At 32.8% G+C, this 15,078-nt stretch overlaps 1 protein-coding gene across 7 annotated transcripts; it reads left to right on the forward strand.

Annotated features, from left to right (window-relative positions):
- Positions 1-9,499: 9,499 nt before the first annotated feature.
- Positions 9,500-12,535, forward strand: LOC108467999 (uncharacterized). Of its 7 annotated transcripts, none has more exons than XR_008286898.1 (6): positions 9,500-9,906; positions 10,002-10,140; positions 10,304-10,389; positions 10,508-10,651; positions 11,366-11,470; positions 12,424-12,535. XR_008286898.1 is itself a non-coding variant. In XM_017768842.2 (5 exons), exons 1-4 carry the CDS (start codon positions 9,643-9,645, stop codon positions 10,634-10,636), a joined length of 618 nt encoding a protein of 205 aa, XP_017624331.1. In that variant the 5' UTR covers positions 9,500-9,642; the 3' UTR covers positions 10,637-10,651; positions 11,366-12,535. The 7 variants fall into 7 exon arrangements, 3 of the variants coding, with proteins under 3 accessions (XP_017624331.1, XP_017624332.1, XP_017624330.1); XR_008286899.1 differs by having other exon boundaries at positions 12,477-12,535; XR_008286900.1 differs by having other exon boundaries at positions 11,425-11,470.
- Positions 12,536-15,078: the final 2,543 nt, after the last annotated feature.

Genomic DNA, 15,078 nt, shown 5'->3' on the forward strand with positions numbered 1-15,078 from the left:
TTTTTTTTATATTAATTTTTTTGTTTTTAAAATAAAATATTACTTTTATTTTTATTAAAAATATTTAAATATATATACAGGTAAAAATACGGTCTAATGGGTCAAAATACAGGTAAAAATAGGCCGCGCCTGCCAGATAGGCGCTATTAGTCGAGCCTAAAAAATAGGCGCGAATGGGCTGCCCACACAATCCCTTCTGCAGCATCTGCTGCTGCATGCCCCCCACCCCGCTACTCCTTCTGCCCGCACAATACCCCTCCTGCAGCATCTGTTGCTACATGCATACCCTCCTCACTCCATCTCATTAGCATTGTTGTCGCATCATGTCTGATTGTGTCTAGTCCCTTCAATGGGAAAAAGTTGCAAATAGGGGACCTTATAAGTATGGTCCCCCAAGCCCCAACCACCGGAAGAGAGAAAGAAAAGAGAGAAAGGAAAAGAAAAAGAGAAGAAGAAGAAGAAAGAAAGAAAAAAGGTAATGTATTTTTAGTAAATAACTTTGTTTATAATTTAAAGAATTTAATTAAGATATTGTGATTTTTTATTATTAATTATTAATTATAAGATATTTATGTTTAGTGTTTATAGTTTTGGATTAATATTTTGTATGAATGTATTTTTTGTTTTTATAATTATTTTAAAATTAATTTGTTAGTAATTTAGGATTATGTTAAAATTTTTGTGTTTGTAATTATTTTAAAATTAATTTATTAGTAATTTAGGATTAAGTTATAAATTGTTATGTTTAGTTTAGTATTTGGTGAGTTTAACATATAAGTTTATAAAAAATTAAAAATCATATCATTTTGAAAATGAATTTGGACAAATGATGTTTAAGCTTATTTAATTTTTTAAGTAATCATTAAGTATTGGTATGTTAATGGTTGCTATTAACTCATTTATTTTTATTATATCAACTTGGATATCAAGATTAAGTTATATAAATTATTTAATACCCATAAATATCAATGTTTCTAGTGTTTTGTATTTTTCATGTAATTTTTATATAATGTAATTTTATTTGATTTTTCATTTATTTGACAATTTTATTGATTTATTAAAATGTTGATTAAATTTGGTTATTATTTTTATAGGTTGTTTGTTTGAAAGAAACTAATCGTATGTTTCTATTTCTATTTTTATTTTTTTAATTAGTATGCTTTTATGTTTAGATAGTTTATATTAATTTTAATGATATTATTATTGTAATCTAACATAATTTTTTTATTGTAGGTAAATTATGGGAAATTATTAGATATTTACCGTGTTTTGTTTCGAAATTTGAAAAATTTATTGTATTTTTGAAACAAATTAAATGAATTCATTTTTTTTTAATTGCAGATTTACAGCAAATGGGTTCTTTGATTAATAATAATAATCACATATCAAGTACTATTAATGAGATGGTAATAAAATTTTTATTTGCGGAATTAAATTATATTGTATTAACTATTTTGCTAATTTAATAATGTCGGGGCCTGTACCACGTATGGAGAGGTCGTGTTAATAGTGTAGGGTTTCTGCCAGATGAACGCCTAATACCACACTTGGAGTTAGCCGGGTTCGGATTAGCAGCATTGATCCGAACTTTTGATCTGTGATACGACTTGATTTTCGTTTTAGTCGAGCGATGGCGTCTGGAGACCCACACATTTCATTTGTCGTGCAGGGAGTGTACCATCACTCTAGAGGATGTTGCACTACAGCTAGGGCTTCCCATCAACGGGAATGTGGTCATGGGCGTAAGTTCAATCTCTAAGCCGGCTACCCTTTGCTATGAATTACTTAGACGCTCGCCAAGTGAGGGGAAATTTACCAGTTTGAGGTTTTCATGGCTAAAGGAAAATTTTGAGCATTTGCCGAGTACTGCCAATGAATGGGAGGTGATGCAGGCCGAGCTTACATTATGCACCTTATAAGGGGTGCACCCATGCCGGATGCAAATGGCAGTATGGCCCACTTGATGTACTTACCCCTATTATCCAATTTACAGAACACCCGTTCATACAGTTAGGGGTCTGCAGTGTTAGCCATGCTGTATCGCAAACTTTGTCGGACAACAAATCCTTCTGCGATGGACATAGGCGGATGCCTCATACTACTGCAGTCGTGGGCACTTTACCGGATGCCATTCTTGGCATCCATTAGTCATCAATCATATATATTTCCACTAGTTAATAGGTGATGAATTTTTACTCGTTATAAGAATTAGTTGACTTTTTTTAGGATTATATTGTTCTAACAATTTGTTTTCGTAGATGGAGTACTAATCCGGGTATCGGGAGGTCATACACGGTTCCGATATACTGTCTGATGATTAAGAATCATGCTAGAGAGGGGGTAAGTTTTTCCAATATAAACTTTATTTTATTATTTTATCTCACTCGACCCGCATTAATATAAAAATGTTATTAACTGTACAATTCATTTGGATGTCGTATTTTGTTCCAGAAATTATGGTGGTTATTCCCTCATCTGCCCATGTCCACTCAAACCTATGATGCATTAGGGCACCCGTTATAAATTTTCATATAGTGGAGTGGTATCATGGCGATCGAGTACTCCTGCAGTTCGGTTGCATACAGTATATCCCGACACTGCCAGTACAATTGGGGAATATCCATGGGATGAGTATGAGGGGGACGTATATAAATGATTGGGGAGAAGTGCATGGAGAATATATTACGATGTGGAACAACCGATTGGGGAGGGTACCTCAGATGGATCGTACTTTGGATCTGCAGCTCTCGTTAGAGTACATACAGTGGTACTGTGAGATAGGAAACCATTTTTGCTGGTGGGCGGTCGATGGTAGTCCCTCAGCATATAACACGAATTGGGCAACCCTTTTCAGATCCGCATTATGCACTACAGGCAGAGCCGGAACTACACTCTGGAGATAGTTCTTATCATCCAGATTTGGGGGGCGATGATTATTTCCCGAGCTCATCAGGCCACGGATATCATTCAGAGTTTGATATCTTCAGCCCACACGACATCAGTACTCTAGTCATCTTGGCTCGTATCTATCTCAGTACTTCACTCCATCCGGCCCGTATCCACCGCCATACTCCACTCCTCCCGGTCCGTCTCCACTGCCGTACTCCACTTCTCCTGACCCGTATCAATCGCCGTACTCCACTCCTCTTGACTCAAGTTCATCAATGGCGTTTGAGACATGATTTTTCATCTATGTTTCGCACACCCCCCATATACGGATAAAAAGAATGTTGATCACCGTAATCACCCGCAACGTGAACGTTGAGCTCCACAAAAATATATCCCTAGAACGACACCATCAAACCATCAATTTTAGGGGGTTTTGTAATATAAATAACTTCATATTTATGTAATGAATTTTTTGGCATTTTATTTATCAATTTAATTTTTTTTCAATTTAAATAGTCAACTTTGTATTTATGTAATGACTTTTTTGCCATTTTATTTATCAATTTTATGGTTTTTATTTATTATTTAAATAAATAAACTTTATACTAACTATGTAAGTTAAATTAGATTAACTTCAACAAATTGTTGACAAATTTGTAACCCAATCCTTTTAACATGTAATGAACTACATCTCAATTTCTACCCGATTACGACGATTGTCCAACATGGTAGTTTTGGAGCGGGCATTTAATCCAATTATGACCGGCTAATTTGCATACGCCACACAGCTTCCCGTCAGATTTCTCTCTAATGTCCATTTCGTTATAGATTCTGGATGATTGCGGACGACCTTTCGGGTTCCTACGCAACCCTTTATTTAGGACAAGCTCGAAGGTCGTCGGAGGTACCTCTCAAGTAGATAGGTCAGGAAGCACGGGGAACTCGTTATCCCATACACACAATGCGCGTTCGAGGGTATACACTTCATCGATAAATTTTTCTACATTGAGTGAGACTTTAGCACAAGCTGCCATAACATGTACGCATGGATAATGAAGTGTTTGAAACCTCCTACAATCGCATCGTCTATTTCGAAGATCAACTCCGTAGGATCTAGGTGATATACCGAGTCGACGACCGATGGTTTCTATAATTCAAAATGTTTCAGTACGTCGTGAAAATACTTCTACAGTCATCAACCTCGCCATCCGACAGTTTACAGCAATTGCACCCTTGACATCTTCTACAAATACGTGTCCTGCCTCCATCTGGTTGACTTGTTGTTGACCCATTCTTGGCATCAAGGTAGCCAACCTGTAGAATGTAGCTGAGAAGACAGATGAAATCAGAAGATGTCGTGTTTTTAACAACACAGCATTGACCCCCTCCACCAAGTTTGTGGTCATTTGACCATAACGAAAGCCCTCGTCAAAACTTTGAGCCCATTACCACGGCTCCATAATACCCAACCACTGTTGGAAAGATGTGTTCATTTGACCCTCCATGTCGCTCTCAAGTCAAGTCATTCTTTGGAGGAAAATATGTGGCTCTAGCTCGTGCGCTGTATATGTATTAAGAAAAGATAAGTTACAGTATTGCCCTAAAATATTAAAACTTATATTGAAAAGATAAGGTAATCCTTTACCCATTCGCAAAACTTGTCTCTTCTAGTCTAGATTCTTATAATTTTACTGGAAGTTAGCTGCGATGTGCCGGATGCAGTAAATGGATCTCCATGACACACCGGAACGCCTAATGGTGGCAATTAATCCTTTTCCTTTATCGAAGATGATACAAATATTATCGTTGCTAATAACATACCTCCGTAGGTTGGTAAGGAAGAATTTTCACGATTCCATGTTCTCCTTATCGACAATGGTAAATGCTATCGGGAGCATGTTCCTATTGTCGTCTTGAGCAACCGCAAAAAGTAGGATCTGTGTATATTTTCCATGTAGCCAGGTCTCATTTACTTGCATAAACAGCTTGTAGTGTGGAAATGCACGCACACATGGATCAAATGTCCAGAACATCCGATGGAAAATTATTTTTCTCGATTGTAGTTGGTTATCAGGCCCGTAATAAGGTCTTGTCTGTAATTCAATGATAGTCCCCGGCAGGTACCCCCACATAGCGGCTATCCATCCCTGTAACTCATTGTACGATGCATTAAAATCTCCGTACAATTGTTCCATTGCCATTTGTTTAGCTATCCATGCCTTTCAATATGATACTCGATACTGGAATCGTGCTTGCATTTTGGTAATCAGTACCAAAACTTTAATGGTAGGCATGTCTTTCACCATTGGCATGATGCAGGTACAGATAGTTTTGGAATCAAGTTTTCGATGATCTTCTGTCATACGTGTTGAAGTACATGTGTGAGGCCCAACAAATTTTCGTATCTCCTACATCTGCGACTTCTGGATAAATATAGCTCGTATCCTCCAATTGCAGCCTTCCGTCGACCTTTAACACTTTCCAATATATAATGTCGGTTTAGACGTTACAACTTTGTAGTCTACTGATATATTCATGCTATACCGCTTAATGGCAAAAACGCATTCTTCCTTACTTTCGAATCTCTGGCCCATGAATAACTCCTCAGTATCAGAATATACAGCCATCTAGTAAGCAGGTAGTATTTCAGGGTACTCTAGAAACTCGGCTGTGTACGCCACATCAGGGTCTATCCGAGACATATTTGCCCTAGGATTATTGTGCATCACAATACAAAGAATCTGGTTCCCGACTGAAGACGCGTTAACGTTTCCATCATCATTCACGCCTTCGTCGTCAATATCATCTGGGACCTCGTCTATGTCGGGATCACTCTCACTATCGACTTCGTGATCAGAAGGATCACTACTATGGTATACATCATCACCAACCACATTAGTCTCGGGTGCAGCATTAAGATCAATGTCGATCCCGTGTATAGTTGATTAACTATCAACGTACGATATCGGAACCACCATACACGGCTCTTGAGCTCCATCTTCTTCACCTAATGGAGTGGGATCTTCAGTTGCCTCCATACCAGCTAACTCAACAAATAACTGAATCGGTGCATTTTGGTTGTTTCGAGTCCCACAATAAAGAGCAACCATTGTCTCCATGTCTTTATCATCTACGAGTTCCATTTCGGTGAATTTTATGGGATCTGTCGAAACTGGAAACTTGTAGAAAAGTTTCGAGATTCTTCTCCCACAACGTCTATAAATTTTTTTACTAATTTTTTCCTTCATATCATCAAACGAGATATTTCTATTAAATCTCATTGCTACTTGTTTGCGACATTCAAATATACATCCCACGTTTGTTGTCAAAATTTCTCCATCGAAAAAAACACATACGAAAAACTGATTCTCCATCTTCAATACTAGATCTGTTAAAAAATTTTCAAAATTCTCAAAACAGTTTTGAATAGCAAAAAAATTACATAAAATTTTTAATGCAAAAATTTTCATTCATAAGCTAACAAAATTAATAACCTAACAAAATAGCTTTCAAATAATAAAATTACTAACAAAACTTTACATTCTATTTAAAAAGAAATAAACTAAAATACCTTATCGTCCTCCTTGTTTTCCTTTCTTTTTGTCTTCTCCCTATCTTCTTATTTCCGTTCAACTAAATTTTGTGTCTGTTGCTCTGCAAAATTTTGTGTATGTACTTATTTGATTTTCAAGGGTATATATAGGGAAAAAGGAAGCATCAGGTGTGGGCCCTACCATTTGCGCCTCTGAGATAGGCACAACCATTTGCGCTTCAGAGAAAGGTTCGACTAGTCACGCCTCTGAGATAAGCGCAACCTATATTCGTATCTATACGCGGGTCATACTAATCTGAAAATAAAAAAATAATATTTTATTTAAAAAATAAAAAAAATATTTTAATATAAAAAAAAAAGAGTCGCGCCTGTCAGATAGGCGCAAATGAAGAAAAAATCCATTTTGGTAAATAATCGGGCTGACAACTTATTTTGGTAAATACTTTTTTTTAATTTATTTCAGTAAAAAAGCCTCACAACTCTATACCCAGCTTCCACTACCATCCCATACATGTAATAACACAAAAAATCAGGGTCAAAATCCCATTGCAACATTTCCCCTCCAACATAGGATGCACATGGGTTTGAAACAAAAGTTCCACCCAAATGCATATGCACCACACATTTATCCCAAGACATTATAGCAAACTGCACATGCATAATATAAACTGTAATATACATACAAATTTTTAACAGTGCTACACATAACATACATACATACATACATACATACATACATACATACATACATACATACATACATACGCATAACAAGTAATATACCATATAGTATACATACATTAAACATGACATACATAATTTACAAACATAACAGTAATATAACACATAACAAACATACATAATATACATAACAATACATAACATAACATAACATACATACAAATATACAAATATAACATACATGCATAACAGTACATTACATACATAATATACATAACAATTTAAAAACATAACATACATACATACATACATAAACAGTAAAGTCTCTTAAACGCTCAAAGAAAATCCCCGTCACTCACGAATACCAACAAAAAAAAATAAAAGTAAGATATAATACGAATTAAAAATTGGAAGTCAGATATAATACGTACAAAAAACAATCAAATTGTGAGAATGAGTCCAAACAAAAGGGTTTATTTAAAAAAAAAACATAAAAAAAACCATCGAAGATGAAAAAGCTTTGTATGCTAAAAATATAAAAATCTTAATTCGATGATGAAAATAACCCATAAAAATAGAGTGAAATTCCTATAATCAATGGTCGAAATATGGCAATCTTGATTTGACTACTATAACAAATAGTTGGGTAATCGAAAGGGATGACTAGTTGATGATGAAACAAGGGTTTTTTCCAGACAGATGAGTGGGTAATCGAAAGGGTATTTGAGATTGTGAAAGGTTTCAAACAAATTGAGGGTTTTCTTTCAAACAAATTGAATAAACGGTTTCTCAGATGAAGAATCAATGTTAAATATGGGATTGTTTATAACTATTATTTAACTTTTGATCTTAAAAAAAAAAAATAATAGTTTTCTTTTAGATGAAGAATCGACAAATTTTTCCCCAAACAATTCAAAGCCTGATGCTAAACTTTTAATTCTTTCTTATTTTTTTCAAATTTTAATTAATGTTTTCTTTAAATTTTTTTCAAAAGGATCGGGTCAACAGATGAAAAAAAAAAGGTGTCAAATAGGGTTTCCAAATTGCGACATGTGACGGTGCATGATTGGCTAGCGCTTCCACGTCAGCAAAATTTAAACGATTAGGCTCAGGTATCAAACTAATGGATGGAAAAAAAAGTTTAGAAATCAATCTTGAGCAAAAAAAAAAAACCATAGGTACCAATCTGGGAGAAGTAGACAAGTTCAGGTACTAACCTTATATTTTCCTAAAAAAGTTTGACATATCTTTTGGTTTACATTGTCGTACTTAAAATAAATATTTTATTTTCTCAAAAATATTTTTTGATATTACTAATAAACATTATTAAAATTTTTAAAAGCATTTTTTGAAAAACACTTTTTAGAAAAAGCCAACCTCAGCGGTAATCTGACCTTTTAATTCAAGGTCAATAATAATTGGTAGATAAATGTTTTAATATTGTTGCAATAATGTTGGATTAGAATTTGGCTGTTGATAATGTGTTTGTTGTTTTGATGAATTTTCTTTTTTGGAAAGAGTGTTAGTTGATGCCTTTTATTTGTGATAATAATCATAGAGTTTTGTTTCTCGTTAGATGCATGAGAAGCCTACCATGATTACTTTATGTTCTTTTTTGTTCTTAATCCATTCAATTCATGCATAAATTCCTAAAGGTTTAGGATCAGCTGCAAATTTATCTAAAACATTAGTGTAAATGCATTTAAAATTTATCATTTTAAATTTTAAATTTAATGTCAAAACATTAATTTTATTTTTATTTATTTTTTATATTTAAAATATATTTTAATTTCAAATAAAATATTAATTAAAACTAAATTAAAATTTAATCAAATACAATCAAATCAAAGTTTATAAATCACGTACAAAATTACCTTAACTAATTGGGATGAGACTAGATTACCATAATTTTTAAATTTTATAATAGTTTCTTTTTTTATTAAAATAATCTTTCAAAATTTTTTAAAATTTTAGAGAAAGCTTCTAACAATCAAAATCTTGCATGAGGCTTTGATTTCAAACTTTTGAACTCATAAAGTTGTGTTCAATTGTTTGAAGGTGACACATGTGTATTTATATGCCATCTCAGATCCGACAGGTTGGATTTGACATCAAATCCGAGTTAGTAGCTAACACCAAAGCTGATTGAAGGATAGGACTTAATTAATATGATACTAATAATTATAGGATTCAATTAAAATGTTATTGAACTTTGGGGACAATTGTAAAATTTAGGTATTTTTTAGGGACTAATGGTGGAATTAGCCCTTAAGCAATTCTTAATTATATTTTACATTGGGCCTAAGATTGACAGACGACAAATATGGGTCGGATCTTCAGCCCTGACCTCTGATGGGCTTAAATTGTAACCCGAAGACTTATTCCCGCTTTTCCTTGGCAATCCATTCACTAAAGCTGCGTCGTTTGGGTTTTGTCTTGCAAAATTCTCCACTCCTGGAGTAGTAAAGCTGTACCACTTCCCTCACGGATTTCCATTTCTCACAGTAAATAAAAAAAAAATGAGCTCCGACGACCCGAACCAACCCGGTCTCGTGATAACTGTGACCGAATCCATTCGCTTGTTTCTTCTCGCAGCCTCCAATGACCGTCGTCTCTCTGAAGAACTCCGAGAACTCGCTCTCACTCTTTCCTCAGCAGCCAATGCACCGTACAAGCAGATCCGAAGCATATGGATGGAATCAGCTTTTGACACCAGGCCCGAATTGATTTCTCTCTTCTCCGGATCTAATTTCGTTTTCACCAGTCCAAAACCCAGAGAGAAGGTAAATTGAAATCGATTTAGATTCTAGCGTTCTAGGTCTATCATGGTTGCATTTTTAAATTAACTTGTGCTTTTAAAAAAAATTTGAATTTGTAGAGCGAAGAATTAAAGGAGAGATTAAGGAAGCTTAAAGAACTAGCAGAGAGGAAAGAGTATCAAGAGCTTGTTAAAGATATCACGCCGAAGAAGGATCTCAATGAACCTTTCTCTACTTATAAGGATCAAATTGGCTTTGGTTAGTATTTTCTTTGAATATAATTTTCATATGGTTCCTTGCAAAATTTCAAACTTAAGTAATTAAAGGAACAATCTAACTGTTGCAGAACTTACTTCAAATTTATATATTGCTGTTGCAAGATTCTTCTTCGTAGTTAATTACGTGATGTATGCATGAACAGGTTTACATGTTGCTCTGACAATGTTTACTGGGTATTTGGTTGGTTATTTTGCATTCAGGGCGTTGTTTAACCACAGTCCTATCATGGTACTTTCAGATTACCAACCTCAAATTTTTAAGTAGTAATGTCATGGCCTCATGGGTGCCTTAGTTTCGATTATTTAGCATGGACTGAATATGCTGATACTGTTCATTATATTTGCAGAATTCTGCTGGAGGTATTCTTGGATTGGTTTTTGGCATGCTTCTTGAAACTTTTTTGTTCATTATTAGGACTTCAGAGCCTAACCTTAAATCGCTGTCCTCAACTTCGAGATTGAAGAAAAATCAATAGAGTAGCTAAGAAGAGGTTGGTTGTGTTTTCTTTTCTTGCTACCTATTTTCCATTATAAATCTACGAGTATGTGAGTTTAAGACTGTAAATACTAAATACTATCATATTGTAATCATAGGGCATTTTATTTTGATGTTCTTTGCCGTGAACAATATTACAAGGTAAAGGTTGTGTAGGATTATTTTTCTAACTTTGTTGAGAGCAGATAAATAAGAGAACAATTATATCCATCCTTAATCATGGTGAAAGTTACAAATTTTGAATTGGCTTCTTCCCGTCTATGACATATGTGTTAACCTTGAATTAATAATTCATTCTCTTTAAGAGACATAATATTATTTGGATCTAAAATTGCTATAAATATACTAGTGCTGCATGTATACAGAATTGAAAATTAGGTTGATATTAAGTGAAAAATAAATGAAAAACAAGTACATGTTAACGCACTCAAATGTTAAGGATTTTATGGAAATATAGACATAGACACACATAATATGGATTTCAACTTTCAAAGATGATCTGAAAATGAAACTGAAGATTTTATGGAGAATTTGAACTTTATAAAACGAATAGATATAGCAAGTTGTGGCCTAGCTAAAATTTGATTGTAGTGCTGGAGGGACCCAAATTCTGGGTGGATAAGCTAGCTTGAAGTTGGTAGGATAGAAACCAATGGTTGAGCTCTTCAAATTGAACTCACCCATGTCATATCTTTTGTTCTTGTAATAGTAATTGGCATGAATACAGTCATCCCCAAAATGTATGTGGTTCCTTTTAATTCCTTCCAGATTTGACTCCAAGAGTGAGAAAGACTGTCTAAGCCCCCAAAACAAGGTATGTTCACTCAAATTTGCTACTGGAATCCATTTCTTTAGATAGAAATCTATGATGTATATTTCGGACCTAGTGTTCTTAGCTCGGTCACCTTTACAAAAGTTAGACCTTATCCTTGTCTTAGATGGAATGATGGTAGACTAGATTGTGACATTGTTAATAGAAACTATAATTTTTGGTCCTTGAATTTGACAGCTAGATTTATTTTGGTATCTATATCTTTTTTTTTTTTCATTTTGGCATTTGAACTTGATAGCTAGATCCATTTTGGCTCTTAAATTAGAAAAAAATAAAAGTTTGATGATGCAGAACTCTGAGATTGAGCCACATCATCACTTGAAAATTAAAAAAATTATATAAATATTTAGGTGATGACATGGTACAATTTTAAAGTATCACATTTAGTATTTAATAAATCGTACTAATGGATGAACAAGTTAGACCACTGATACTTGATTTAACCAATTCGACTGGTTTGACTGCCGGGCCAACAATAATTAAATAAATAATTAAAATTTATAAAAATCTAAAAAAATATTAAATTGGTTCAAGCTATTCAATTGTCGATCCTTGTCTTGATTTTCTATTTTTACCAATTTCAATAAGTTTTTGAGTCAACCAGTTCAACCTTTTTGTTCGGACCGTTATATCGATCGGTTCTTGATATATCCAATTTGGTCCTATTCCAGTAACATTGGTCACATTTTCAAATCTTGACAAAATTCAAGTTTATTGATTAAAATGGATCTAGTTGTCAAGTTGAGTGATCAAAGTGAGAAAAAAATATATATCAAAGTAGATTTAATTGTCATGATTAGAAGTCAAATTTTATATTATCAGTAATGTGGGATAGCCTTATGCTTATAGTCCGGCAAGCTTTAGCTCAAACTCTATATGGGCTAAGCTTTGCCTTGATGATAAATTGTTTTGTAATTTGGTTCTGGGCTTTTAAGTCCATAGTCTTTATTTAGGGTAACGATTGTAAAGGAGAAGACTGAATTCACAGGAAAAATAAATATAGGAACAAGGGGAAGAGGATAATAAATCCCAAAAGGTTAGTATATCTATCTATAACTATTTATATTATTATCTAAGAATTTGATTGAGGTAGTGTTACTTATTAATCAGGTCTTAATTTAGTTGTGAAATTATCAAAAATTAATTGTTTTTGTAAAGCAGCAAATACTATTTAAGACTTTTTATATTTTATATAAAATCTAAAAAATTACGTATATGATACACATGATGAAATTTAAACTCAAGTTGTCATATTATTTATTAACTCATTTTACTATTTCAGCTGAAATCACATTTGAATTTTGTATAATTTTTTTATAAATTTATCACATACGTTTTTCCTCTAAGTATGCTATTATTTAGTTTAAATATAATTATTTTATAAAAAGTAAGTGTTTATTAAAAGAAGGATTCACTTATATCGGTGTAAAATTAACGTGATTTTACACCTTTCATAATTTTTTACAATTGATAATTTAAAAATCTAATTGTCGTATTTTATTTTCTATTTATGTAGATCATGCATGTCAAGTTCAATTCAAAGTAAGAGAAAAAATTCATACAAACTATATAAGATTTAAATATATTAGATTAATTAGAAATTTTTATGAACGACAAATACAATTGTACAGATAAATTTAACGTTGAAATTATTAAAAAGGAATGGTATTTAAAATTGTAAAAGAAAGTAAAATTATATAAATTTCACAGAGTTTCTCCTCATTTATTAGTATTATTTTACTTTATGGTCCTCTATCCTAGAAATAAATAAGAAAACTTTTATCACATTATAATAATGTAAACAAAATGATTGTTTGAACTCAGATGCAAAGGTCTGGATAAAATTACTAGTTTAACACACAAAAATCTATCTTTCATGCAGCTGCATGTTTATAGATATTAGACACGTGTAATAAATCTAGGATTTAGTTAATTGTTAGAGATGCCACCTAGAAGTAGAATACGAAGAATCATGTAGCAATCCTGGATGGAAAGAGGGATGCAGTGAAGTAAGCAGCAAAGTTCTCATCTCATTTCATGCGAATCACATGGGCCGGCAACCCGCCCCACGTGGAGCCCATAGAAAACCTCGCTCGTGACCCCACATGCTCCCAAGTAAAACCTACACGTTAAAACATGGAACATCCCCCGTTTTGTTTGAAATAAAAATAAAGGGATCCTTAAACCTCCATTTAATTTAACAGATTGATACATCCCTTAGATAAAAAGTTGTCCATAAAATATTAAGATTTCAATTCTTAGTCAAATGAATCCTCCTAGGTTCAATTCCAATTAATTTTTCCAATCATAAGTTTTTTGGCATAAAGTTTGTGAGTTATTTGTATCATATGGTATTCAAGTCCTTTGGTGACCCAATTGTTGTGAAATTTTGATTGTTTCATTGCATCTTGTCAAAGATATTTCTTTTTTGTCACAGTAACAATGAACTGTATAAAAATTTATTGCATCATGATTGATGATTGAAAGTTTCGTTAATCGAGAAGATTGTGATAATATACAGTGACCTCCAAATTTAAATCATAAAGATCGTTTCAAGTAATGAAAACTCTTTTCTCCCGTCGTAAAAAGTCAACCACTTTCTTTGTTGATTGTAATTAGATTAGTATGTGTATGAGATTATTGTTCCCGTTTTGGTTGTATTTCGAAAGAAATTAAATTTAGAGAAAGGGGCCCTCAATAGCTGTTCACTTCAATTTTTAATTCCCATTTGTCCCCGAAACACAATTTCAGATCAAATGGGACTTTTTATCCATAGCCTTTTGTGCAGAATACAGCATGGGTGCACAGAAACAGCCAAATCCATTTGCTGCCTTTGCCCATAACTTGCAATCCTTGGAACTTTTAGGGAACATCCCCTTTTCCTTTATATATATACACATATCAATTTTATATTAATACAAGAACTAAATATTTGTGGTTCCCCTCTTTTCCTTTTTAAATATATATATCAATTTTATTTTAATACAAGAGCTAAATATTTGTGGTTCGGAGGATGTTGAGAATTTATTTATGGACATATGTCAATTGAGTATTAATTCGATTAATATGGACATTATTATTGATGTAGGAAGACATAAATTTGAGTGTGTTAAAACACATTATCCTCCTATTTATGAGTTGATGACGGACTACGTATAGTTATAAACATTGTGTAAAATAAAAAACAAATATGATTAAAACTTATAATAAAATTCTTAAAACAAAGAAACAAACAACCATCCATATAATTCTTTTAGGTTTTAATATTTTAAATATCCTTTCATATTTTAATTCCACTTCAAATTAAGAACTCCTCATCAATTTATGAAATAATGATAATAATTATCTTTGAAAGTAGTTAATATTTTTTAAACATTATTTTTATAGTAAATACTTTTAAGTACATTTAACTATTTCACTCATTTTTAAATTTATTTATTTATCTACTAAAAATGCTATCACACTTATATGCATATGGAAATTATAAATTTAGAATACAAATGCGTGTTTAAATATAACATACAATAAATAATGAAACATATGTCTTGAAATTAATTAATAATAACACATGAAATATGCACAATATTAAA

Source organism: Gossypium arboreum, chromosome 8 (genome assembly GCF_025698485.1).
Source record: "Gossypium arboreum isolate Shixiya-1 chromosome 8, ASM2569848v2, whole genome shotgun sequence".
Lineage (NCBI taxonomy): Eukaryota > Viridiplantae > Streptophyta > Magnoliopsida > Malvales > Malvaceae > Gossypium > Gossypium arboreum.